We start from the raw sequence: 27,726 nt of genomic DNA on the forward strand, positions 1-27,726 counted from the left end.
TGAAATTCTATATCTCACCTTGATATCTCACCAGTCTTCCTGCTGGACGTTCTGGGGTGTCCAGAAGCTGCTTGTCCTTGACTTGTGTCCTTTTTGACTGTTCGACCTTGCCTTACGTGTTGATTTCTTAGGAGAATATCAGATTCCTTTCTCTTAGGCATCCCATGCAGATCAGTTTTACCTCTAATAATCTAACAGGTTTGTTCATGTCTTAATAAAAACTATGAAACTCATAATGATTCATTGAATGAGACTGAAAATGGTGTTAATTTATTTTTATTACAAACTTGAACTGTTTCTAGAGTACTGGTCTATTTTAGCAACTGGAGTTTTCACCACTGGATATTGCAAACATAATTCTTGGAAAACATTTTTTTTACTATTAGAAAGGTAATTGTTTTGGTGGTCTGTATTAGCTGTGTATTGCCACCATTTATGAAAACTAAGATTGGTAATATAAATTTTAATAAAATGTTATACCTTAAATAAATAATTTATATATTAGAATCATCTAGTACTAAGGATACTGTCCTCAGTATTTAAGGATGTTATCTAGTGTGACTAAAGAACTGAATGTTTTATGGTACTAAATTTCTTAATTTAAATATAAATAATCATGTGGCTATTGGCTGCTATATTGGACAGCAAGATCTAAATCAAATTATGATAGTCTTTAACCTCAGACCTTTTGTAACCATTCATAAGTTTAATGAATAATATCTTCAACTAAAATAGTTTTCTAAAGTTAAGTGGAATCTATTGTCCTCGTGTGGTAATTGTTTCCGATTAAAGATAGGTAATTGTGACATTTAGTTCTGCTTAATTATTTGGGAATTCTTGATCCATATTTCCCTCTGTAGGAAGAAGACCGAAAGCTATTGGTCGGCTTCTTGGAAGATGTGATGACGCTGCTTTCACTATCTCATGCTCCTCTTGACAGCCTGAAGGCTTCTTTTGTGGAACTTGGGTAAAAATAAAGCAGCTTATAGGTGTCTTTGTTTTTATTTTTAAAAGCATATTAAAGAAAAAAAAAGATGTAAGACTGAGGAAACTGAGTCTCAAATAAGGAAGGGAAGCTCCTGAGTGATAGCAGTGGGAACTCCCACTAAGAGTTTAAAACCAGACAAAAGAACACCCATCCAGATTGAAGCAGGGCAGTGGTTTCCAGAAAGGGGAGGAAAGGGACTATCACATGTTTTAACAACTAGAGAAGAAAAATAGTGTTTTAAAGTGTATGTAGTTTTTCAAATGGACTTATGTAGTGAAGGAACAATTAAACCTTATCACATAACTGTTGTTTTTAAGAATTAACATTTGGGGGTTGGGGATTTAGCTCAGTGGTAGAGCGCTTGCCTAGCAAGTGCAAGGCCTGGGTTCGGTCCCCAGCTCCGAAAAAAAGAAAAGGAAAAAAAAAAAAGAATTAACATTTGACATTTTGAGTTTTGTTTGTGTTTTACCTATTTGATTATTACTAAATATTTTTTATTCCATGCATTGTGAGTTTTTAATAAAAGTACAATTTATACTAGTACAGACTAGTACTCATTCTGAAACTAGTAGAAAATTATGATCAAGTACAGATATTATTATTACCATTATTATTATTATTTTATCATCTTTTACAGTCCTGTCATCCCCTTCCTGGTCAGCCCTCATCCCATCCCATTCCCCCACGCCCCCTCTCCAAGAGTATGTCTTTATCCCCACCCCACCAGGCCTCCCTCCCCTCTCCCTGACCTCAAGTCTCTCGAGGGTTAAGTGCATCTTCTCTCACTGAGGCCAGACCCAACAGTCCTCTGCTATATATGTGTCAGGGCCTCATATCAGCTGGTGTATGCTGCCTGGTTAGTAGCTCAGTGTCTGAGAGATCTTGGGGGTCCAGGTTAATTGAGACTGCTGGTCCTCCTACAGGGTTGCCCTCCTCCTCAGCTTCTCACAGCTTTTCCCTAATAAAACCACAGGGGTCACAAGCTTCTGTCCATTGGTTGGGTGTAAGTATCTGCATCTGACTTTTTCAGCAGCTTGTTGGGCCTCTCAGAGGGCAACCATGCTAGGTTCCTATCTGTAAGCACACCATAATATCAACAATAGTGTCGGGCCTTGGAGCCTCCCCTTGAACTGGATCCTAATTTGGGCCTGTCACTGGACCTCCTTCCCCTCAGTCTCTTCTCCATTTTTGTTCCTGCAGTTCTTTTAGACAGGTATAATTCTGGGTCAGTTTTTGACTGTGAGATGGCAACCCCATCCCTCTACTTGATGCCTTGTCTTTCTGCGGGAGGTGAACTATGTAAGTTCCCTCTCCCCACTGTTGGGCATTTCATCTAAGGCTTTGAGTCTGAGCATCTCTCACCTCCCAGGTCTCTGGAACATTCTAGAGAGCCCCTCCTACCCACCCCCACACACACACTTCCTACCTCCCAATGTTGCCTGTTTCCATTCTTTGCATTGGGCCTCAGGGCTTCACTCCTGTCTGCCCTCCCCAATACCTGATCAAGTTCCCCTTTTTCCTATTTTTGTGATTTTAGTTTTCATGCTATTAAATTGTTTAAAATTTCTGTCACAATTATAGATGCTTAGAGAAGTGCAATTCTAAATATTGTTTATACTTAATATAAAGTGACTTTTTGTGGGATCTTAGCTGTGATGTAATAAACCTACATCCATTGGTATGTTCTGCCAGTGTTTTATTAATATGCATATGTGTACACATAGTGATTTTTTAATGCAGCAGTTAGGCATGTGGTTTAGATTGTAATGTCATTTTTCTCCCACAGTGCAAATCCAGCCTATCATGAGCTGTTGTTAACTGTGTTGTGGTATGGTGTTGTTCACACTTCTGCACTTGTCAGGTGTACTGCTGCTAGGATGTTTGAGGTATGTTACCTTTTCTTTTTCTGCTTCTACTTGTGATTTCCTTTAGAATAGAACATGTTTTCTTTTAAGTTTCAAATACTGTATATATGTAAATAAATATGTACATATTTATTTATTGATTTGTGACATTGAATAGTATCTAGTTGTGTACTGTGTGATGGGGCAGGACTTTAGCTTTGGCAAATGGAAGAATGTTTTTTAGCCTTACTGGTTCTTTTAAATGTTGTTCTTGGTTTCATTTCTCCTTTAAACCTTATTTGAATTGCATCCTATTCAATGTTTCTGATTGTCCTTTCCTATTGACTAAAGTAAATAACTACTCAAGGTGAGACAACGTAGAGTATTGCTTAAGCTGTAGTATTCTTTATTAGATTAAATTCCAGTTATTTGCAGTTACAGTATTTCATCACATATCATATCTAGAATAAGATCCCTAGTCACTGACTACCCATAGGCTTACAAGGCAAGAGATTGGTCTGTAATGGACCTAGCTTTTATTAACTTACTATCTTCCTAACGTTTGATAGCTGTGAATGCCTCTCAGTTTACACATCAGGTAGCACTTTACATATGTTCTTATTTTTAAGTCCTGGAGTCCTCAGTTGGTTATGTTTGAAGCTATTGAGGTTTACCGTAGAGTCAGGCTACCTGGGTTCAGTTTCCATCTCTTCTACCAACTTTGTTCATTATTAGGACAGAGTTAAACTTGTCAGTACATTAGTTTCCTCATCTACAAAATGAAGATAGTGATTAAAAGTATCATACTCAAATGATTTTGGTTAATAATCTGTGAGTTAGTAAAGCCCTTAAAATGGTATCAAACATGAGCTGTTATAAATGTTGGCTTTCATGTCATTGTTTTTCTACTTCGTGCTATTCACACAAAACCGTATAAGGAATGTATAAACTAAAATTATCCCTTTGTGCCTGTGATTCTATTTTTTAATTTTTTTCACACTATACTTTGGTAATATTCTTCCCCTTTCCCAGCTCCTTCTAGATGTTCCTCACCCCTTAATATCCAACTTCAAGTTCTTTCTGTCTCAAAACAATTTTTTAAAAGACAATAAACACAAAGACTGAAAATCAAATAAGCTTAAAAAAAAGCAAAAAAACAAAAAACAAAAAACAAAAAAGAAAAGGAAAAAAATCTATAGGACAAGAAAAACACCAAAACAAAATAGAGCAAAGCAAAAAGAACTCAAAAAATGGTAAAGAGTCTGTTTTGTGTTAACCAGCTACTCCTGCCCATGAGGTCTGCCCTGGCATATGATTGATATATACCCAGTGACACTCCATTGCAGAAAACTGATTTTTTTTCCCCTCTGTCAGCCAGGTATCAATAGCAAATAGCTTTTTGTTTAGGGGTTAGAACTTAAAATGTTTTTGAGGAGAATTAATTAAAATCTTCCTAAATTTAAGAATTTCTCTACAATTTAAGATAAGCTGCAATTGGAAGAATAGAATATTGGATATATTTAAAAATACTTGCTTTCTATAATTTTCAGTAACTAGATTGATCAAACCTGAATAAAATTCTCTTCACCAGGAAGTTGAAAGTTTTGTCCTATTTTGTTTTTAAGATCTATAGTCAAAAGTTATTTGTTGAAGTCAATGCCAGAGCAATTTTGATGGGTTTTTTTTGTACAAATTCCTTATTGGATAAGTAACTTTAATTACTCAGTGTGCTAAAAAGAAAGTGTATTACCATAAAGATGGCTTTCTTTATTCCTTTGAAAAGAAAAATGTGTCCTTTCAAAAGCTGTCATCAATACATTCTAAATGCAATTTTACTCTAAGGCCTAAAAACTTGCTTCTTTTTCTTGACTGCTAGTTTCTAAAAGGTATGTATGTATATATGAAGTACTTCAAATAAATAAACGTAGCTTGCCCCATTTCACGTTTGGCTTTGCATGTGTGTCTGCCTTGAATGCTGCCTCGGATGCCCAGGGCTCCATGGTGCTCCGTCTCAGAAGCACATAGATTAGATGGTGCTGCAGAGCTCAGGCAGGTAGAGCATAGTTGATGTCATCCTCTGATGCGTGGAGTTCAAGGCCAGCCAGGACTACCTTGGAGCTTACCTCAAAAGTAAAGTAACAGGATTAAATAACAGAAGTGAAAAATGGATATACTAGGAACTTAATTTGAAATACTTGCTGAAATTTAACACAAACTCAGCTTTCTTTTTTAGATACCAGGGCATGGAGAAACCCAGTGGGATCATGTTGTTCCTGGTGCTAAACAAGACACCACGTCTTACTTTTTGAAGAAGAAAATGAATATAATTCTTTTGTGAGGAAACTCAGTAACTTTCATGTTAAGTGACCATCTAGAGTGACAAATTACAGAAAAAAAGACACCACATGACTACTATTAATCATGAGATAATTGAACTATATCATTAGACTTTAGCTCAGAGGACCAACATCAGTTAGGACAAAAAGAATAAGTCAGTCTATTGTCTGTTCTGCTTTCAACTCTACAACCCTTAACAAATGCACTTCATTTCTACTTTATTTCTGAGATTTTCATCTGCTAAAAACTTTGCTAATGTTTTGTATTTGTCTCACCAGACATAAAGAGCAAAAGGTACAGTATATAAGATAGCTAGTAATTGATAACTCTTAAATTTATTGACCATCTAGCTTTTTTAAATTACCTTAAGGATCCTAGAGCAGTGAGAAATTAACTTGTCCTCTAAATTACCCACTTTGAAATGATGAAATCAAGGTACCAGGCATCAAGATAGTCCTTGCTGATTCAAACTTAAGCCATCTTATAATGCAAAGAATTTGAACTCCTTGTTCTTTTTCTTCCTACCTGAACTTAATATCACTCATATAATAACAAAATATCTTTTACCATTTTACTTCTGCCTAATTAACATAGGCCTTTAATAAGTAAATTGTTTCATAATGCTGAAATCAATTCTGGTATGAATGGGTTGATAAGTGGTAATGAATTATTGCAGAAGTAAGTATCTTCACATAATGTTAGCTAAGCTTCTCAGACTTGGTAAAAGGAGTGCTAGAACATGATGTTGATACTGAAAGTCCATGGTAGCTCTGATTCTCTGTGAAAGCTACAACTAATGAACATATTGGTTAGGATTTAGTAGTTAGATGTGCTTACATTCTGAATCTGGGGGGAGTGACTTCAGTAATCTTTATAAAACCAAAATGTATGCCCTACTACTCTCTTGTTTTACAAAAATTAGCATCATTTACTAACCAAAGTATTTTGACTATTAAAGATTGATTCAGTTCATTATATGTACTTTAAATTTTATGTAAGCTTTTAGAAAATTATAAGAAAAAGACCTATTCAGAGTTAAACTAACAAATGTAATTAAATGACTTTTATAAAAATTCCAAATCATATATTATTGAGTAATCATTATAACTTAATTCATATTATATGCATACCCTTTGTCATGTGCAATAGCTCTTAATTAATAGTACACTCGCCATTTAAGTTAGGTGAGAAATTCAGCATTTTCAGATGAGTAAACTAGTCTTGAGATTCTGTAATTTATCTAAGGCTGCATGACTAATAGTAGGAGAGAGTTGGAATTTGAACCCAAAGTTAATGTCTAGGTTGAACACTCCAGAACATATTGCTGTGGTATATGTCTGTAATTCAGATAATAAGGTTGTATATGGACAGGTTGGGAATTTTACTACGTAGTCTTTAATGTCCTCACTGTAGAACAGTCAGAAGCAGTATAGTGATGGCTACAAGCCTTTTAAGTTTGCTTTCAAAAATGCCTATTTGTATTTTATTGATCATTATAAAAACCTACTCAGTTGATTTTTAGGATGTGTCTCCATTTTAGTTTTTTTCTTTAAGAGCCGAGTGTAGTAATGCATACCTTTAATCTCAACAAGAGGGAGGCAGAGGCAAGTGGACCTCTGTGAGTTCCAGGACAGCCGGAGCTACATAGTGAGACCCTATCTCAATAAAACCAAAAAGAAAAAAACAGGAAATTCTCCTTACATTGCATTTTAATTGAAGATGAAAATTAAATATAGTCTTTGACCTAAAGTACAAACTGCCGTCCAGTTGGTGACAAGCCTCTTTGTGGACTGCTAGGCAATTTAAGCTTTCTTTCCTCCTAAGCCTTCTATGCCTTGGTAAGCACTCTAGTAGCAGTATTCGCTTAGCTTCTAATTTTGGTTTTGCTTTTGTGTTTTCTCTCTTTCTCTTGGTTGTTCCTCTCTCCTTCCCGTGGCACACTGTTTGCTTTCCATGCACCACCTGTGAATACCCCCTGTGCTGACCAATCAGCTGTTGGTGAAGGGGGTGAATGAGACTCTGGTAGCTCAGAGGGTTGTTCCTGCTCTCATTACTCTCTCCAGTGACCCTGAAATGTAAGTGTTGTCCCTGCCTTCCATGGCCAGCATTCCTTTCCAAATGTGCTTGTTGAGAAATAACCATCATGCTGTTAACAGTCACTTGGAAATAGTGACATTGGGCTATATGCCTATTTGAGTTCAAACTTCAAACATCGTGTTGCTATTAGTACATTGTTGAGGTTGTTTTTAAGTCAATCTCAAAATAAGCCTAACTTAGAGGCCATATAATAGAGAAAAATATTAGCATAAATATTCAAAACTGAAACATGCTGATGGACTATTTCTTCAAGCCAAGAAAGGATGCTCTGCTAATCTCACTAACAGGTTATTACCAGTGAGTGTAGTGGCATGAACCAAAGGCTTAACATTTTAATGTCTCATGTGGATGACTAAAGCAAGAAAAAGGCCAGTGAGTCTGCCTGCCCATCCTCAGTCACAGCTAACCCAGTTCTCATTCCAGTTTACCAAACCATTTTTTATTGCATGTTGACTGGTTTACAGCTGACTCTTCGAGGCATGAGTGAAGCATTAGTTGACAAGCGGGTTGCTCCGGCCCTTGTTACCTTGTCCGGTGATCCTGAATTGTGAGTTCACAGACTGTGACCCTGAGTTATCCTGCCTGTCTTATTGAGCATTCTTCTTGGTCTGCTCTTTAAAAGTTTAACTGTCATTGCTAGAGACTAATGTGGGATTTCTACCTTGTGCTTATTTTGATACATATGTTATTGATGATTGTATTGTCTTTCAGGGAAGTCTCAGTTTCTTTCCTTTTTGATTTCTAACAGCTCTGTCAGGATTGCTACAATTCCAGCATTTGGCACTATTATGGAAACGGTTATTCAGAGAGAGGTAGGAAATAGACATTTGTTTAAACTCTGTGCCAGTAGTGATGGCAGATTTCTGATGACATCCCCAAAGGAGGAGTCAGGGAGCATCATAACTTTATGGCCTTCCTTAATTAATTACTCACCAGATATTTAAAAGTACCATAGTTTAGACTGTTCTATTTCTGTGTTAGACTTTTCAATTAAAAAATTAACTTTAGTCTAGCTGGATATAAACCAACCTACATACATTTTTTTCCCTCCATTTTTAGATAAAATCCTACTAAATAATAGCCATGACTGGTTGGTATTCCCTATGTAGGCCAGATTGGCCTTGAATTCACAGAAATCTGACTGCTTCTTCCTGCCAAGTGCTGGGATTAATGATGTGCACCATCATGCCCAGTGTATATGTTTTATTGCTAGTTTGAGGAATATTTTAACATAAAATATTAGGAAAACAAAGCTATCTCCATTTTACAGATGAAGTAGAGGGGAGACCTGTATCCTAAACACTGTCATAGATGCTTCCTTATAAAATCAAAACCCTCTAATCTGTTATGTAGATCTTGTGGCTTATACCACTGTAAACCCTGACTGCCCTGCTTCAGGTGTTTAGCAAGTTTTCCTCTGTAAAGATTATCTTGATTCTGAAACCGCCTAACTGCAACATTACATATAACACATTTCCCAAGGTGCTAGAGAGGTGGTTCAGGGGTTAAGAGTATTTGCTGCTCTAGCAAAGGACCCACCCGTAACTCCAGTTTCAGGGAAATAAGATGCCCTCTTCTGGCCTCTCCAGGCAATAGGCGCACACATTATAATACATACATACATGCAAAACACTCATACACATAAAATAAAAATTCTTAAACACCAAGATGAGTTTCAGAGGGTTTTTGGGTTTTTGTCATACTCCGCATATATTTAATCAAAATGAAAAAAATCTTGTGTATTAGAAATTAAGTGATCTGTGGACATGTTATTCACCAAAATCAGAACTTCATTTTTGTAAAGAGTCTTAACAACAAAAACTAAGTTTTAGTTATAGAAAGAATATTTTGCCCCTTTTTTGCTCTCTACATATTTCACTGACAAAGCAACAGAAAAAAAAGAGCACATCTTTCTGCAACGCTCGCAGTTTTGCCAGAATTTCAACATGGTCTTAAATCCTAAAAATACAATGTCTTTTAGGGAAATATGAGTAAGATTTAAGTCAGCCATGACTCACTGCTTTCAGGGGTGGATAGCTGTTACCTACACTGTGATTTGAGACTTATAACTTAGATACAAAAGCAAAAACCAACTTTTCCCTTTTTTTTCCCATTTGTTTTAAATTTTTTGGTCAGGTGTGTTTGCTTGTTAATCCAAATTAAGAATTACTGCACAAACAGAAAGTGAGATCTTTTCTGGATAATAAAATTTCACTATAATGGTTTTACAGTGTGAATCCACTGCCGTAGGCCATTTTTAATCTGCTTGTTTTCACCCTAACAGCCTACTCTGTTTTTAATATCCTATTTCTGATTTTAAGTTGCTAGAAAGAGTGAAAATGCAGTTGGCTTCTTTCCTGGAAGACCCTCAGTACCAAGACCAGCATTCTTTGCATACAGAGGTCATCAGAACATTTGGCAGAGTTGGGCCTAATGCAGAACCCCGGTTCCGAGATGAATGTAAGTCACCTTTCTACCAGTTCTGCATTGTTCATCCCAGCCAGGAGCTTGCCTAAGTGTCAGAGCCTTGCTGCTCTTTGATTCTCGTGCTGTAAGAACTATCCTGGAATGCGTTCCTGTTGTGTGTCTAAATACCATCTATGAAGCACGGAGTAGCTCTCTGCCTATGATTGCTTAAGAGACTTTCTTAGTCAAATTTTTAAGGATGCTTTTGTGCTTCTAGTCACTAGTCACATTCTTACTTAGCCCTCTCGGCATGCCGCCATGCTGATACACTATTTTCTTTTAATTTTCAGTGTTTAGATCTACATATGATATGCTAACTCATTTTCTCAAGTTTCTTCTTTGTCTCTTTTACAAGTGGCCCTCATCCTTTATAACAGTTTCTTGGGTGGCATCAAATCCACACAAGCATGTTTGGTATCCAAAAAAAAAAAAAAAAAAAAAAAAAAAAGCATGTATGTTATACACTCTAAAAACATGTTTGTTATCACTGTGATACTTTATGGTCCTATTAGTTTTAGGAATTTGACGTCTTTTCTAGAAGATCATAGGTTTGGCTACTTAAGTCAGTATGGTTTCTACTGAAAAAGTAAATTCTCTAATAGACTGTTTATTATATAGCCAGGCTGATTTTCTTTTTTATCAGTTTTAAGACCAGAATAATTGGCAAAATATATTAAGTTCTTTGGACTAGAGTGCGGAAAGGTTTGTTGACGACATGGCACTTACTAATACAATCATGAGAGTCTCTGCTCATTAGTGAATATACTTATCATTGGTCAGGCAAACAGCAGGAAAAGATTGCTCTTCTAGTTAGGAGCATGGACGGTCCCAGCGTTCCAGCACCACATTTACATGAGGTCCGGGCAGAACTCTGCAGGTGGGTTGGCATCATTGAGATAGTAGCTCCTTCGAGGGAGAGCATAACCCCTAGCTCCTAGATTAAGGAATATGCTAGGTAATAATGGGTCTCTGGCTTATACCATGTTGTTGAATTTAGTTGCCAGTAGAGCATTATGTGACCAGTTTACATATACCCACAAGGGAGATTTAGAGGATGAAACCATCTGGATTGCCATGAGCGTGATGTGGAGTTGGTTCTTTTCATAGATCCATGGATGCTTTGTTCTTTGTAATTCTAGGCCTACAGTTATTTCTCAGAGCAAACACTATCTGTATATTTCAATGACTCTTTTTAGAATTTTTAAGAACCTTAAAAAGGATACCTAATATGTGATAGTTTTATTCATGCAATAGTGCCTATCTATTAAATATGTAAAAATTATATAATAATAGAAAACAAAGATTTTCTCCTGAAAGCCCTAAAAGAACAGTTAAAGGTAAATTTAAGGAAAACTTTAGTTGAATAGATCTAGTTAACTGTTGTCTCTGATAGCTCTTTCTTTTTATTAAAGATTTATTCATTTATTATATATAAGTATACTGTAGCTGCCTTCAGATACACCAGAAGAGGTCACCAGATCTCATTACAGATGGTTGTGAGCCACCATGTGGTTGCTGGGAATTGAACTCAGGATCTCTGGAAGAGCAGACAATGCTTTTAACCTCTGAGCCATCTCTCCAGCCCCCTCTGATAGCTCTTTAAAATATTTTTAGGGAAAAAAGAAATTTGATTCTTTTACCACCCTCTCCCCCCCACCTGTCCCTGCGTCTCCTTGCTTTGGACTACTTTTCTGTTCAACAGGCTTTACCTCGAGGAATTTATTGTCAAATCTATAAATAGGACTTACAGTGAAATCAAGCCCATATCAGAAAGAATACTATATTGTTAACAATCCATATTTATAGGTAATTCTCTTGGGTATTTAGAGAAAGAGTGGAAAAGTTGGAATGATTAGATTACTTCTCACTCTATTCCTTAACTAACATAAGTTCTCTCATTAGCCTGTATTATTTCCCAATTTTCCATTAGACCTTTAGGTCTTGCATCTATTTGAAATTTTGTTTTGGATTGAGAGTGTAGGGATATCAGATTCCCTGGAAGTAGAATTAAAGAGTATTGTGACCCACCATGTGGGCGCTAGGAGCCAAACCCCAGTCCTGTGCACATGAAGCACCAAGTTCTCTTGATCACAGAGCCATTGCTACAGTCCCTTACTTCTATCTTAGACATTAGTTCTTTTATCTGGAGCACTCTGTAATTCTTTACTGTCAGCTACTCAGAAGTGCCACTAGGAATGTGCCATCATGGATTGGAGGCTTTCTAAGCTCGTGTAAGTCTGCTTTGGTTGGAGTTGGCTTTCTTGGTTTCCGTACTCTACCTACCGTCCCTGAACTAATGACAGTCTCTTGCCTCAACCTCCCAAGCCCTGGGATTATAGTGCAAGTTTCAGTCTTTCTCTTTTTCTACGTTTACTGGAGGTCCAAATGCATTTAGATAAATAAGTAAATAAGTATAAAGGCTGTTATATCTGCCTTAAGACCTTCTTTGAAAGTATCCTAAAATCTAAATTTAAATGCCATGCATTTATCTTTATTTTATTTGCTGTTTCAAATCTTTGCCTAATAAGACTTGAATAAAAGACTTCCTAGGTGCTGTATCTTATATTTCTTCCCCATTGAAGATGAGTTTTAGACTTATTCCCACCCAGGTTATATGTGTTACACTGTGTTCCTAGACATAAGTTTCCTTATGAAAAGATTACCACTGCTTTGTGTCTTGGCTCATTTATTTATCATTTTTTCCAAGTGGAAGATTGAGGGGTAAGATGAATCACCTGTCCTCAAAACTGGACAGTAGCTATAGTGTTATAACCTGAACTGACAAATCACTTACTTAGAAAACATACTTTTGCCTTATAAGAAAGAGTATAATTATGCACTGTAAAGTATGAGGGTTGTGTATATATGATCGTGATAACACTTAACATTTTCTTCTCTTTTTCAGTTGTTATACCACATTTACATAAATTAGCCTTGGTGAACAACTTACAAATTGTGGATTCCAAAAGACTGGACATTGCAACCCATCTTTTTGAAGCCTACAGTGCACTGTCCTGTTGTTGTATCCTTGCTGTGCTGAACTGTATTTGCTGATGTAACTCACTCTATATAACTCAGTAAACCCCAGAAAACCAACCCAGCTGCAAAGCTGAAGCTTTGGTTCAACTTTGCCACATGTCTTTTACTCTACCCATCTGTAATTTTTAAAGGTAGCTTTAGTCCTCTGTTTATGCTTTATAAAAGTGATAAAGTGCGCCCCAGCGAGCAGCCTACCCTGAGCTTTACTATGCAGTGAACAATAGATACAGGGCAGAATACATCTAGGCTTTCATGTTCTGGTATCAGATTGTTCAATGGATGTTTAACTTAGCCAGTGAAATACTAGGAATTCCGTATCAACCAAAGGTTATAAATGATTAAACCAAGACTTTAGGACTGTAGTGACAACTTCTGCTTTCCATAGTTAAAAGCAAGACTGAACTGGAACCAAGAGCTTTGACTGTCCTCTTGAACGTTCTTTCTAGACTATGTTTAGTAAGGTAAAACTAGGAAGGAAATGAAGATGGGCCGAGTGAGCTCTAGGCTCTGACTCTCAGTGAAAGACAGGAGAGTTCAAGAAAAGGAAGTAAGGGATTGAGAAGAGTGGAAAGCTGAATTCTCATAGAACCACAGGAGCACGTGCTAGGCATGTAATTAGAATTATCTTCAAAGACAGAGAAAGAGATTGAAATTAAACTTCCTAGTGACTCGTAGAGGAAAGCAAGTGTCAGAAGAGTCTCAGAATACCATGGTTCTGAGTTGTCACGGTCCTCACCAGACAGAACAGGTCATTAGAAATAAGATAAAAAGGTTCTAGAGTGCCACAGACACTCATTAGTGCTGGAATTTTTTTGTAACTGGAGTGTAACCACAGAGGGCTGCTTTTGTTCAGTCTGTAGGACTGTTAAAACTCAGGAAGCAGGGCCCACTGCTGAGTGAAGACTGATTACAAATGGTCTGCTTACATGAACGCCATGCTTCTCATAATGTAGATTATACAGAAAGCAGAAGTCTAACGTTTTAGTTTGATAACTAAAGTCCATGTCCTTTATAAGCTTTGTTCCACTAAAAGCAGAAGTCACTGTCACTCCTGATTCATCTTGCTGGACTTTTAACTTAGAGAAGAAGATAGAGGAAGCAGATGAGGAACTCCTGTTGTGAGTTGGCAAGGAGGAATCTTCTATGAAGAAATGACAGAACACTGGTGAGAGAGAGATGACACTGTAAAAATTAGTAACTCAACTGTGAAAGGACTCGTTAGAAGTTAAGCAAAAACTCACTTAATCTAATTAGCTAATGAGTTTATAAAGCAATGTGCCTCAATGAAAGGGAAAAGTACCAGGACAACTTTAGCTGTGTAAAACAAAATTACTAAATAAGAAAAGCTATAGTTTCTGATGAACATAGAAATTTATACAGAGAAAGTATCAAGTATTTAAGTATGTATCAACTATTGCTGGGATAAATAAATAAAAGGTCCTGTGCCAGGACAAGAGAGAGAAGAGCCTTTTAGAATAGCCCCTACTCAGTCAAACACTGGGTCTGTTGTGCATTACTCCAACTTTACTTGCATCAGGAGTACGGTCACTAATAAAGTCTCATCGCCAGATCTGTTCCAAAGCTGATTAGAACAATAGCTTCCTGTCAGAACCGACATAGGAAAGTTACAGGTAACATTATGCCTAATAACAATCAAAATGTCATAACATGCTTGAAGGACCTTAAAACTGTTTAAGCTAGACAATAGACGGCTTAGGGGTGATGAGAAAATGTGACAAGGTGTGTGGCTGGGAAAGATGAATGAATGCAAGTTGTTGTGTGTGGAGGCCAGTGGTTAGGGTTAGGTGGCAAGTATTCTAAAGGGGGGTATGGAGAAGGAAGGTCATATACTGTGTATGTAAGGGATAGACACAGGCTTTGTTGATAAACTTTTTTACAGAGATATCCAAAATGCAAGAGCATGTCACTGCAGTAGAGTCAGTTTTGATATCAGACAGGACTGAAGGATATACACATTTCCAGTCCTTGAAAGTTTGATTTTTATGAGGAAAAGATAGGCCCAACAAGTGAGTAGAAAGAATAACTTCCCTATTTTCTGTAAGTATGGCCATCTTGAGCCTCCTTGCCTGTGTTTCAGTATTTCACTTTCTACTAATCCAAAGGTCACCTGCTTACATCTTGAAGGTACTTTCCCAGTATCTAGAAAACAAGTTATACAGTAATTAAACTGCAGCCCTCTGTATCATGTACATATTTAAATTGTGTGTGCAAATGCAGGCGTGTACACGATGACACAGCAAATGCACATGTAAAGGTCAGAAGGCAACTTTCCAGAGTTGGTTCCCACCTTCATTCTGTTGGGATGGAACTCAGGTCTCCACAGGCTTATTATATAATTCATGCTTTTAATACTGAGCCATCTTGCAGCCCCCATCTATATTTTTAATAACTATTCATTATAGGAGCCTTGTTTATGAGCATTGTGACATTTTCAAGGAAGTATTAATATATTACATCCCTTTTTTTTAAATGAAGTTCATTGTAAGTTTTTTTTTTTTTAATTAAGCCAGTTTCATAAAGGAACTCTCTTCTTTCTTCACTTGAACATGGTGTAATATTATAAAAATATGCCTAAATTCATGTGAATAAGATGAATTATTTTCTTGATAAATGTGCCTGCTTTCTGATTCTTTTGAATGTGGAGCTAATCGACTAAAACTCAAAGATAACTAGGACCTAAAGTAAATTGAATGTACTCTGTTGTCTGATTCATTCTGGACCAATAGAAAGTCACCTTAGCACATGTCAAAACAAAAAAAATTCCTGTGACTGGAGAAATAGCATGGTTTAGATCACTGGCTGCTCTTGCACCAGTGTCCCAGCACCTACATGGCAGCTCACAACCATTTGTGACTCAAGTTCCTTTCTGGCTTCTTTAGACACCAGATACACAAGTGGTACACACAGATATATTCAGACAAAAGAAAAAATCCATACACAAAATACTATTTTAAGAAACAAACTAAAGACAACGTATATCCCATAGACAAGTTATTTCAACCTAAGCTATACAAGTGTGTTGTCATTGGCTATGCTGTCAGGTATATGAAGACCTGCAGGTGATAGGAGCATCATCCTCAGATAAACCACATCCATATCGCATAGTGGATCTTTAAAGAGAATCCAAAAACAATATGACAGTAAAATACAATCTCTTTCTACATTTTTACAAGCTTCCAATCTTGCAATTGTCTGACATATAGCAAATAAGTAGTGATGTTATAAGCAACTTGCCTTTGTCAGTTTTTACATAGCTTTCAACTTAGCTGTCATGAAAATATTTCTGTGTGTGCAAGTGCATGTGCTCGACATGTGAAGGCCAGAGGTCAAATCAGGTGTTGTTCCTCAGGAACTGTCCACCTTATTTTGAAAACAGTGTCTCTCCCACGTTTCCTCCTGTCTCTCCCTCTCTGGTGCCAGGATTGCAGGCACACCATTACACTACATTTTGAGGTTCAGGCTCAGGTCCTATGCTTGTGCAGAAGCACTTAATCAGCTGAGCCTTTTTTCCTATCTTATTGGAAATGTTTTCTTACCTTTCATATTTAGAATTTACTTAATTTAACATTGGATTACAAATGGAATGTTTGTCATCATTATTTTATTTATATAATATTTAATTGTTATAGAATGTTAGAGTAACAGATAATACCAAAATAAACAGAAGTGTGAGAATACACTTAGATGATTGGCATCAACTTTCCCTACAGAGGTGCCATCTGTGAAGGAACTCTGACACATGCACGTTTGCTGCGCCTAAGCACTGTCTAAAAAGCCTTTTTTCTATATGGTATCTTCTCTGTTGGCTAAGGTTTTTGGTTGGTTGGTTGGTTTCTCTTTTTGTTTTGTTTTGTTTTGTTTTTAGGGGTTTTTTTTACCCCTTTTTCTTAACTATCTTTCCTCAGTCATTTCAGAGGATTTAATGGTAAATCACTTTTTACCTGGCCTCAGATGTTTACGGACTGACATGGAGCATCTCTCTCCAGAACATGAGGTAAGTGCCTGACTAGCAGCACCAGGTTTATGGGTTTAGCATCTGTCTTCATACACTCTCCCTGGATGAGACTAGATTATGACAGCCATGCTTAACACTGTTAAAGTCTAGCTCGACATTTTTTGTGAGTGTGTTTACTAGTTGTAATACTTCATGAAGTTCTTCAACATCTTTGAACCTCTAAAACTCTCACACTCTCCTTCACTTGATACAAGGAGAATTTAATATGGAAATGTCTGTAGAATATTTACTTCTATTTTGTCCACTGCTTTCCTTGCCTATCACTTGTTTCTAACTCTACAGTTCTATTTCGCCTCAGCATTCTGTGCCTACTCCTGACTGTCACACTCTTGGCACATAAACCTACTTGCATGTCAGAGTCTTGGCTCAGCCTCTTCACAGAGTCCCTAACACTTCATGCTCTTCAGCTTTTTATACTCATGTAGACTGTGGTTTATAGTATTTGATAATGTTAACTTTATTTCACTAAAGTAAGTGACTTTTCTAATCAGGTTATTTTAAGTTCCATGATAAAAGAATGTGAACAAAAAGTAGAAAACAAGACTGTCCAAGAGCCTCCAGGGTAAGACATTTATTCTTTTTTTAAGGCTTCTTATTAACCTCAATTTCTCTTTCTAAACTTGTTATCTATGGGTATAATGGTTTGTATTATTTTGTAATCACTTCTTTGGAAGACAAGAAAATTGTTCAAGCCAGGTGTGGTGGCACACATCTTTAATCGCAGCAGAAGCAGGCAGATCTTTGTGAGTTCAAGGCCAATGGTATGCATAAGGAATTCCAGGACAGGCAGAACTACAGAGTAAGCCCCTGTCTCAAAAAAAAAAAAAAAAAAAAAAAAAAAACACACACACACACACACACACAATAAGTAAAAGAAAATTATTCAGGTCAGCTTTTCTCAAGTATTGAATATCATAAAAACCAAAATGAGAAATGGTGACTTTTTAAAGATTCAGATATCTAGTCAATGCTTTATACCTTCCCTCTAAATATTCTGATGCAACTTTGAGGGAGAATATGTATGCATGCCTCTCTGTGTGTGTGTGTGTGTGTGTGTGTGTGTGTGTGTGTGTGTGTGTGTGTGTGTGTGTGTGTTCTGACAGGCACAAATATGCAAATGTCACACATGAAGATTCAAGGACAACTTGCAGGAGACGAGTTTCTACCATGTGAGTTCTGAGGATTGAACTTGGGTGGTCAGGATTGATGACAGAGGTCTTTCTTGCTGAATCATTTTTCCAGTCCCAAGCCTAGGAATCTTTATGTTTAAAGGCTTCCAGAGACATTGCCAGAATTGTGCTACTGGATTGAGCCTTACCAGTCAAATAAATAGTTCTAGAAGTTTCTGATAGGAGTTTTCAAACTTAGGAGTATCTTAGCAAAGCTTATTAGAATTCTAAGAATCAATTAGGATTCAAGTTAGAATATGAATGCAGATCTGTAGCAGTAATAATATTGAACATATACTGTTATTTTCAATGAAGAAATAAGCTTTTGAGCAACTAATAGTAAATAAAGTTAAAACACATCTCCTTTAAGGCTGACTATAGAAATGTTCCATCCAGGCAGTCTTGTTCTCCTGCATACAAATAAGCATGTGCACATGCACACACAGATCTCCTCTCCTCCCAAAGCCAGGACACATGTAAGGCTCTGCCTCTGTAAAGTATTGGGGAGTTTTCTTAACCTCCTAGCTGAAAAAAGAGCTTCCCCACACACTCCAGTGTTTCATCCATGGTTCGGCCTCCTATGTGTTGGGATTGCCAGTGTGCACCACCTGTCCATTTAAAATATAAAATAATTCTAAAATTAGGCAAGTTGAGGACTTGTAACTTGCCACACATTGCCCTTGAGTTGTTCACGCATGTTTCTTTATTTAATCCTCAGAACATTTTACAGTAGAAACTGCAAGCTCTGTTCTATAGATAAGGAAACTGAATCTAAAGTAAGGTCTAAAGCATCTTGATCAAAACCACAAGGCAGTAAGCTGGGCTTCCTGTCTACTGCAGGACGTTTGTCAGGGCACTGAAACATTGCCTGATCAAGGTTCTCTTCCTGTTAAGCAGTGTGGTAAATAAGCAATCTTAGCAGTCATTCAGATTGTATTTACTGCCTGCATACTAGGCCACTGGGAGAAGAAGAAATGGGTTTGAAATCTATTCATTAAAGTTAGTATAACTAGCTACTCAGAACACATACACCCCCAAAAAGAAATAGGATTGTTATGGGCACAGTGCAAGCCTCACTGTGATTTAATTTACTCATTTGAGAAATAAGTAATATCTATGTTCCAGACTTGCTGTAAGAATTGAATGAAGTGATTGAGTTCAAAGAACTACACAAGGCTAGGAGGGTAGCTCAGTCAGCTGCTCACCATGCCAGCTAGCTTTACAGGCTAACTTCAGTCCCGAGAACTGGTTTGGAGGTTTGCTTTGGTTTGGTTTAGGTTTTTCGTTGTGGTTGTTGTTGGGTTTTTGGGTTTTTTTTTTGTTTGGTTTTTGGTTTTTGGTTTTGAATGTAGTGATGCATTCTTACAATTCTAGCTCCAAGGTAGCAGAGGCTTTCCGCTTGTCCTGCCTAGCCAAATTAGTAATTCCCAGACCAATAAGAGATCTGCCGTGGGTAGGGAGCATGATTGCTCCTGAGGAACAAAGCATGCAGACAAAAGGCTAACCATTAAACTACTGACGTTGTTTGTGGAGTGCCTTACACTATATACTAAGCACTTTGCACTTGTGTAGTCCCAGTCACCCCCTGAAGCATGACCCCATTGCACAGATAAACAACTTCCTCAAGGCCTCACACCTAGAAAGCAAAGTCTAGATTCTACCCTGGTCCATGTGTGGTCTTAACTGCTGCTGCTGCTGCTTTTCATGTAAAAGAACAAATCTAAGATAATCACAAGTTTTCCTTACCTTTGTGTGATGTAATGATAATGTCACTAACAAATGAAAACTGGACATCCCCAAGATGGCTCAGTAGGGTAAGGTACCTACCACCATGCCTGGTGACCCACATGGTGGAAGGAAAGAAGCACAGGTTGTCCTCTGACCTTCACACATGTGCTATGTCTTAAATTTTTAATGCTTCATTAAATATTCATTTATATTTTCATTTTATATTTTCTTTTCTAGCTCAATGTCAATTGCTGCAAGTTTAGTGAGTGAAGACACAAAGACCAAGTTTTTGAACAAAATGGGCCAGTTGACAACATCAGGTGCCATGCTGGCCAATGTGTTTCAGAGGAAGAAGTAGAAGTGGGAGGGCAGCCGGGTGAACACTAAGATGGACCTCAGTAGACTGCTCCTTGTACTTGAAGTGCTTATCTTTTTATTTCCTGACTTTATGTTCTTGTTATAATTTTATCCTAACCTCCAAAGATATTTGCACTGCTTTCAATTATTGCTGTGTGTCTGTTGGTTTGGGAATTATAACTGTGGTAATGGAAACTTGATTTAATGATCTGTACCAAGTCCCTAGTCTATGTTCTTATTTTTGAGAATAACTTTTATATATAATATATATATGTATAGTGAAGAGGGGTTTTTTGGTTTTGTTTTTTTAATTTTTATTTTTGGATGGGATATTCACAAATCTGTATTATACTCTAAGCTATTACAATGGTACTTAAAATAATGTAAATTTGAAGTCATTGTTATAAAGTAATAAAAGTGGAGATTACTTAAGTATTTAAATTATGAAAGAATAATGCAGACTTTTTATTATTTCTTAACTGACTAGAAAGAGCCACCAGCATTACTCTGTGCCTTTTGGACTTGAGTTTGTGTTCTATAGGAATTACATGCATTCCCCTCACACAGTATTTGAGGCTGCTGTGGTGAATTTGAATGGCTGACCCTACAGTAAGTAGATAATGATGAGTCTTACAACATTTCACACCTCTCTTGAAAGTCCTGTAAGTGCTGTTTAGCCTCTCAACACTTAGATGCACATGATGGAATTCCCTGAGGAAAAACAACACTTGAGCACGGTGAGGAGCAGCCAGGGTGAATTTCACAGCATGTGTACTAGATATAAATGCTCAAATATAAATGTACTGAGAAAAGCTACTAATTATTCATCCCCAAGTTGAAATACACAACAAAATATAATTTAAGTCTGAAATTTAACACCCACTTCCTGTAACACATTTTAGGATGTTTTCTGATTATTTAAACTTTGCAGTTTACTTTTTCATCCTGTCTGAGAAGTACTAAGAAGTTTCGGACATTTGGGGGTTCGTTCCTTTTTTCCTTCTAAAGTGAAAGTGATGTTGGTTAAGTTATTATTGGATACTCACCACCTAGTCCCTTAAACTCAGTTGCTGTTCCCATTGATGTGTTTTATTTATATGGTCTTATGGAGATGGACAGTCTCACCGGAATTGGCTGGTTGTCTACACAGTGACACAGAGTGCTGCCTATGGAATGGGGTGACTGGCTTAAGGGGTCAATGTGAGGCCTTACCCAGTTGATGCATATACGTGACTCTCACATTTGTTGTATAAATTGATTTACTCCACTTGGATTACATTTACGTCTCTGGAAAAGCTAGCTTTCCCACACAGTGAAAACTCATGAAGTTTATAAATTTGCCTTGGGCAAAGCCATTTGTTTCTTTTACCTATAGTAGAGTTGTTGAGTAGTCTTTCAAACTGTTGGGTTCTAGGCATTCCTGAGAAATCGAAAGTGGCTTCCTTTCATGTCAAAATGTTGATCTGTTATAAATAAAAGGTTTTGCATACTTGTTTTAGTTGTGTAGTTTGTTTTCATTTTAAATCACTTTATCCATACAACAATAAGAAATAATTTATTCTTGAAAATACACTTTAGGAATCTATTTTAGAAATCTAATCTCTTTAAATTCCCTACTCTAGTTTACATTTACTTAAAAGGACTGTGGTGATGTAAAACTAACATATTTCAAACATAATGTCTAAAGGCGGTGTTTATGCTCTGCTCTGAGCTACAGTGGAATACATGTATGTTGGCTACCAGGTGAATAGATGCAGAGCCCTCAAGTATCTGGAGACTGTGCCAACAATCAGTGCAGAGACAAAAATCTGCAGATGCCCAAGTGCTTCTGTGATGTGGTGTATACAGCCTAACATTATCCTTCCATATTCTTTGACTTATCTATTGATTGCTTACAGTGTCTAGAGCAATGCAAAGGCTGTGCTAATTACAGTATTAATTGGGTAAAGGAAATAAGCTTTTTAATATTCTATTAGTTCTTTGAGAAATTCATACAGGTGTTTTGATCATATGTTCCCTTGTGTCTCTCACATATTGGTTGCAGTCAGGACAAGCCTATGATGGGCAAGAAAGAATAGGTTGACAGAAAGGCTTAGGAAGAACAGTTATCTAATGAGTGGCTACATATGTGGGCTTTTTTGAGTTGACATTTTGCCTAAAACTAGCAAAAATAGGCTTTGACTGTATGACACAGAAGAGAGAACCGTAAGTGTATGGGGCATAAGGTGACTTACAGAGCTAGGTAGACATGAAGAGCAGCATGGGTAGAATGGTGGTACCCACAGAGGGGCTAGCAGGAATGCATGATGGGTAAGCACAGTAGTGAAGAAGCAAATGAGCCTGAGTTTGATTGGGATTCTGTTTTATGCTTGTTAAATCTATGATGCCTGAGAATTATGGGTAAAAGTGTCATTTTAGAAGTAAACCAGCTCCACCTGCGGCCCAGGAGAGGCCAGGACTGGACGTAGTCACTCATATTTGAATGAGAGCCTGGGATGAGTTACTGTAGAAGAAAGGATCTAAAGCAACCTTGCCAGTCACACCTAGAAATCCCAGGAGAGCCAAAGCAGAAGGAACAAGGAGACAGGAGGGAAAGCAGCACTGAGGCATCAAAGAGCAAATGGTGCTGCAAGAAAGGACTTCTCGGCTGCATCCATGGCTACTGTTGGTGAACAGGAATTACTGAAGCCATGGGAAGAGTTGCTGTTGATGTCAGTAATTTAAGGAAATTGTGTAATGAGAACTTAGGTTTCTTTAAAAACATAGAGGGCTGAAGAGGTGGCTCAGCAGTTAAGAGCACTGACTGCTCTTCCAGAGGTCCTGAGTTCAATTCCCAGCAACCACATGGTGGCTCACAACCATCTATAAATAAAATAAATAAATCTTTAAAGACACAGAAATGTTCTAGGAATGTGTTTTTGTTTTAATCCTGGGTATGGGATATGGGACTGCTTCAGATTACCGATGGCAGCAGACTATGATTTGCCAACCAAACATTCTAAGTATGTGACTTTTGGAATTCTGGGGACTCTTGAGAGGGTATATCAATGCAAGAGCCCCAAGAAGGGTGCAGCTGCTGCTGCTTGTGGTTGCTGGTTGGAGATAAACTGACAACAAAGATCAAAATTGCCTCCAAGTAACTCAGTGTCCCTGATCAGCGGGAAGTAGCCCAATGATCTTGACACCTCCCTTCCTTTCTAGCCTCTCCCACCTGGTGCTGGAGGGGGTGGGGTTGGAGGGATAAGGGTAGAGGAGGGTGGAAGAAGGAGGAAGCCATAAAGTCCAGCTGCAGAACTGCTAGGATTAGAAGTGCGATGGGCGTGTACAAGGAGAGTCATTAACATTGCTGACAATTTCTCAAGAAGCCATAGTGTTGGTACTGTGGGCCCTGAGGCTGATGAGGATGCAGCAGAGGCCAGGGGCAGTGACCTTGAAGGGGAGACTGTTGAGAAAACAGTGAGATTCAGCACACAGATGGAGACCGTGTACTGTTATGAAAGGAGAGAATGCTATGAGGGCAGACACTTGCAGGTGAGTCGGAAGAAGATTAGGGGCTTTCCACATTATCCTTTCTGTTTTATCAGTGAAGTGTGAGGTAGACAATAGCTCACCTGACCTACAGAAAATATTGGAAGCTTGAGAACTAATTTTTAAACAGTCCCCTTCAAGAATTATGGGAGAACTATAGGCCTGCCAAGCAATTTTCTGAGTCCATTTGAAAATAAATGTTGTGAATTTTAAAGAGAAACTACTTAGCATAGTTGTTCACACACATACAGTGTTTGGCAAGATCAGTTGTTCCCAAGAGATTCAGAAGTAAGACATAGCCAGAAGATTAAAAGTGTATGGTAGAGGAATGTGTAAAGTAATGGCCATAGACTCCAAACTGGATAAGAATGGGATTCTAGAGTAAATGTAGGAGGGGAGACATCTGAGCTCTCAACAAAACACCAGAAGCGTTGCAATGAGAATATTCAGGTGAGTGAAGTGGATGGATGTGTCCTGTGAAAGAAGAGATGGAAAGCAAGTAGAGTTGTCATCCTGCCTCCAAGTTCTCAAACAGAACAATTTAAACAAAGAAGGTGATAAGCTACCGTCCTTAGGGTAGCTAGAATTCATTTAGAATGAGATGTAGGAGAGAACCTCCTAAAGGGAGGAGGTGCATAAACTGAGTTCTCTGAAGACAGGATGCTTTTCCATGGGCCAGGCAGGTGGCAGGGAAGGATCAGAAATGGACTTACTCTAAAAGGTATTCAGTGGCCTGGGATAAGAGTTCACCTTAAAGTACACACACATCTAGAGAGGGAGGTAAACAATATTGGAGTGAGCCTACCCCTAACCATCCTGAAGATCTGATCCTAGTTTGTTTCTATTTGTGTCTTTCCTTTGTAAATGACTTGGCTGTCACCCTGGAAATTCAGGTCTTTCATGTTTGTGTTCTGAAATATCATAGAGTGGTTTGGGGGTTTTTGTTGTTTGGTTTTAGTTTCTTGAATGTTAATGCTGAGGGTTCTGCCCAGTTTCTACAGTTTTATATGCAGTGAATACATGGAATTGGAGACTTAGAAGCTAGTAATCCTTCCAAGGAAACCCAGGTTCAATTCCCAGCATCTTTGTGGAGGTTCGCAAGTGTCTGTAACTTCAATTCCAGAGGATCTGACACCCTCCTCTGGCCTTGGCAGACATTGCATTCACATAGTGGCATGAATTTTAAAATGAAATATAAAGGAAAGGACATGATTGCTCCTAGGTGTGGTGGAGGAGAACGTTTATTATAGATATATGGGAGAGCATATCAAGAGGCAGACACATCTGGCAGAGTACAGAGTGGATATGACCAGGCTGAGCTGGGCAATGTAAGAGAGTGGAGAAGAGAGAGGGAAACCAGATGCTGCAGCCAAGAGGGCAAAGGTACAGTGTTGGGTAGCCAAAGTAGCTAAATTACTTAGGGAAGAGCAGCCCAGCACCATGGGCTGAAGGGTTCAGGATAGGGGACAGGATAGACGACAGCCAAACCCTGTACCAAAGAGAGGCTGAGATGCTGGGAGAACCTGAAGGCCAGGTCTGCCTTGATATGTTAAGTAGACACTTCAGCCATTTGTCCTGGCTTTGAAACTTAACAGTGTACAGACAAACATGCAAGCAAAGCAATGCCCAGATAATTAAAATTGAAATAAATCTTTTTTTTAAATGAATACATATATTGGAGAAAAAGTGACAGTCTCACAGAACCTGTTTTTCATAATTTTACTTCTCTTGGTGTTGTATTTTCTGAAAGATTTCTGAAGGTTATCTTTTGCCTTTTTTGTTGTTGTTGTTGTTGGTGGTGGTGGTGGTGGTGGTGGTGGTGGTGGTGGTGGTGGTGGTGGTCAACAATTATGTTCGATCCAGCACCAAAAAAAAAAAAAAAACCAACTTTATTCTTCTTGAAGATTTTAATTAGAATTGCTTTTAATTTTCTCCTTTATTACCTGTTTTCTGCAGAATTATTTTGTATTTGTTTGCCATCTTCTATTTCACATTGACTATTTCCTCAAACATCTGGTCACTTAACTAGGGGAAGTTCCAAGGGCAAAGGGCAACATGAAAGAATGGAAAGGAGCAGGACTGGGGTGTATGATGTGAAACCCACAAAGAACCAATAAAACATTTTTAAAAACAAATAAGATGTTAAATAAGCTAATTGGGATCTTCTGTATTCGCTGTTGGGAGAAAATTCTTCAAAGGTCTCAAGCTGTCAGCGCTCTTACAGGCAGAGACAACTGCCTTGTTCCTAGTCTACTTCATGGATGCTTCTAAAAAAGATATAGTCTTGGAAGATTTAGTATCGTTCTCCAGAAGGAAGAAAGGGTTTGTTTTCTGCCTGGCATAATAAAGTCTCCTTCCAGGACAAAGTTCAAACTTATGCTTGGGTTCCTATTCTGTAAGGCACACCCTGCTTTGTCTTAACCCTGAGAACTGTAACTGGGGAAACCAGTTACTGTTGTTGCAAAAAGTTACTGGTTGTATCTTCTCTGGCATCCATTAAGCCCTCCAGTTTGTCACCATTCAAATAAAATAAGCCTTGACAGCAGTTCCTGGTAGTTGACAGGGCTTAACATGTAGCAAGCTCCATTGACACTGAAGCCAAAGAGAAATTTCTCATGAAGCGTGTGCAAGCTTTGAGTCATTTCAACCCACCTGTGGATTCTGAAAGTTCTCAAGTGGTTAATGTGATCTACCTCTGGCTCCTGTTGGGGGTTAGTCTAGTACTGTATATACAAATGCTAAGTTCTGAACCCCAAGATCTGGTTGCCCGCTCACATGTTTCTATTACGTAGCTATTGGTTAAATAAAAGTGGCTAGAGCCAATTACAGGGAAAATAGAAATAGGCAGATCTTTATTTGCCAGACTAGGGGTCACAGGCAGGGACCAGGAGGAGAGAAAAAGGAGACAGAAGAAGAAAAGACAGGAGAACAGGAGGTCTCCCTTAGACAAGATGGACCAGGAACCTGTGGTACAACGCCCAGTGCAATGCCCCCTGAGGGCGGACTGATGGGCCAGGAGAAATTAACAGTCTGGTGTATAGAAAAATGGATCCCAGGACATTTGAGAAGTAACTGTGCTAAAGCTGATTTTAAAAAGCCCACTGGACTCTGAATTGATTATTAAATGATGGCCAGGTCAAAATAATAACTAATAGAGTTAATGACTCTTAAAGCAACTGATTCCACTTACTCCCTACTCAAAACAAAAACCATGTCACTTATGCCTCCATCCCAGATCTCTTACAGAACTTCAGTCAATGAGGAATTACTGTTTATAGTTAAGACAATGAGCCAAACACTAGGGAAGAAACGAAACCACTGTACAGAAGAGCCCACTATCAACATTGCATCATAAACTAGTGGCCTTCAGCTTTCCTGATGCTGTGACCCTTTAATACATTTCCTCATGTTGTAGTGATCCCCATCCATAAAACTGTGTTTGTCACTACTTTATAACTGCCATGCTAGTGCTGTGAATTGTCATCGCAATGCAAATATCTGTTTCTTAAGTGACCCCTGTGAAAGGGTCGTGAACCACAGGTTTTTGAGAAACACTAATGTGGAAGATCCATATAGCAAGATACATAGTGTGTAAAAGACAGTGCACACTAGCAGGAAGGCTGAAGAAGAATATGTAGGCTAAAACACAATTTAAAAGACTGCGAAACAAAGGAGAAAAGAAGAGGGTCCCAGAGCAGAAATGGAAAAGAAAAGAGAACCAACTCTTTCACAAGAGAAGTACAATGAACAGGACAGATAGCATCCCTGTATATTAAAGCTGCTGAAATCCTAATACAAAGTCAGTAAGAAGTCTAGCAGAGACTTTGCAGACCAGAAAGGATTTCTTTAGAAAGGTGAAAGAAAGTAACTGCCTTTAAAATTTCCTACTCAGCAAAAACTTTAAAAGTGAAGGCAGGGGCTGGTGCAGTGCTCAATTGTAAACCACTTGCCTAGCATGTACAAGAGCCAGGCTTTGATCTCAGCGAAAAGGAAAAGGAAAGGATGTGGTGGTTTGTATATGCTTGACCCACGGAGTGGCACTCTTAGGAGGTGTGGCCTTATTGGAGGAAGTGTGTCACCATGGGAGTGGGCCAGTCTTTTCCTGTTTGCGTTCAGAATAAGATGCAGAACTCCAGC

The 27,726-nt window shown here is 38.1% G+C and overlaps 1 protein-coding gene across 33 annotated transcripts in view; it reads left to right on the forward strand.

The window, feature by feature from the left end:
* Relch (RAB11 binding and LisH domain, coiled-coil and HEAT repeat containing) overlaps positions 1 to 21,623 on the forward strand; it is a 94,968-nt gene extending 73,345 nt beyond the window's left edge. For 9 of the 33 annotated variants that reach the window (XR_015635247.1, XM_087581104.1, XM_087581106.1 and 6 more), the window contains 9 exons: positions 861 to 967; positions 2,775 to 2,874; positions 7,162 to 7,244; positions 8,015 to 8,078; positions 9,588 to 9,726; positions 12,638 to 12,754; positions 16,698 to 16,786; positions 17,299 to 17,369; positions 19,942 to 21,555. Coding sequence is in view for 15 of the 33 variants with exons in the window: in XM_087581104.1 (XP_087437230.1) it covers positions 861 to 967; positions 2,775 to 2,874; positions 7,162 to 7,244; positions 8,015 to 8,078; positions 9,588 to 9,726; positions 12,638 to 12,754; positions 16,698 to 16,786; positions 17,299 to 17,369; positions 19,942 to 20,062 (891 nt within the window). In the remaining 18 variants the exon portion in view is untranslated. 33 annotated transcript variants of the gene reach the window in all.
* The last annotated feature ends 6,103 nt before the right edge of the window (positions 21,624 to 27,726 follow it).

This window comes from Rattus norvegicus, chromosome 13, assembly GCF_021556685.1.
Source record: "Rattus norvegicus strain SHRSP/BbbUtx chromosome 13, alternate assembly SHRSP_T2T, whole genome shotgun sequence".
Lineage (NCBI taxonomy): Eukaryota > Metazoa > Chordata > Mammalia > Rodentia > Muridae > Rattus > Rattus norvegicus.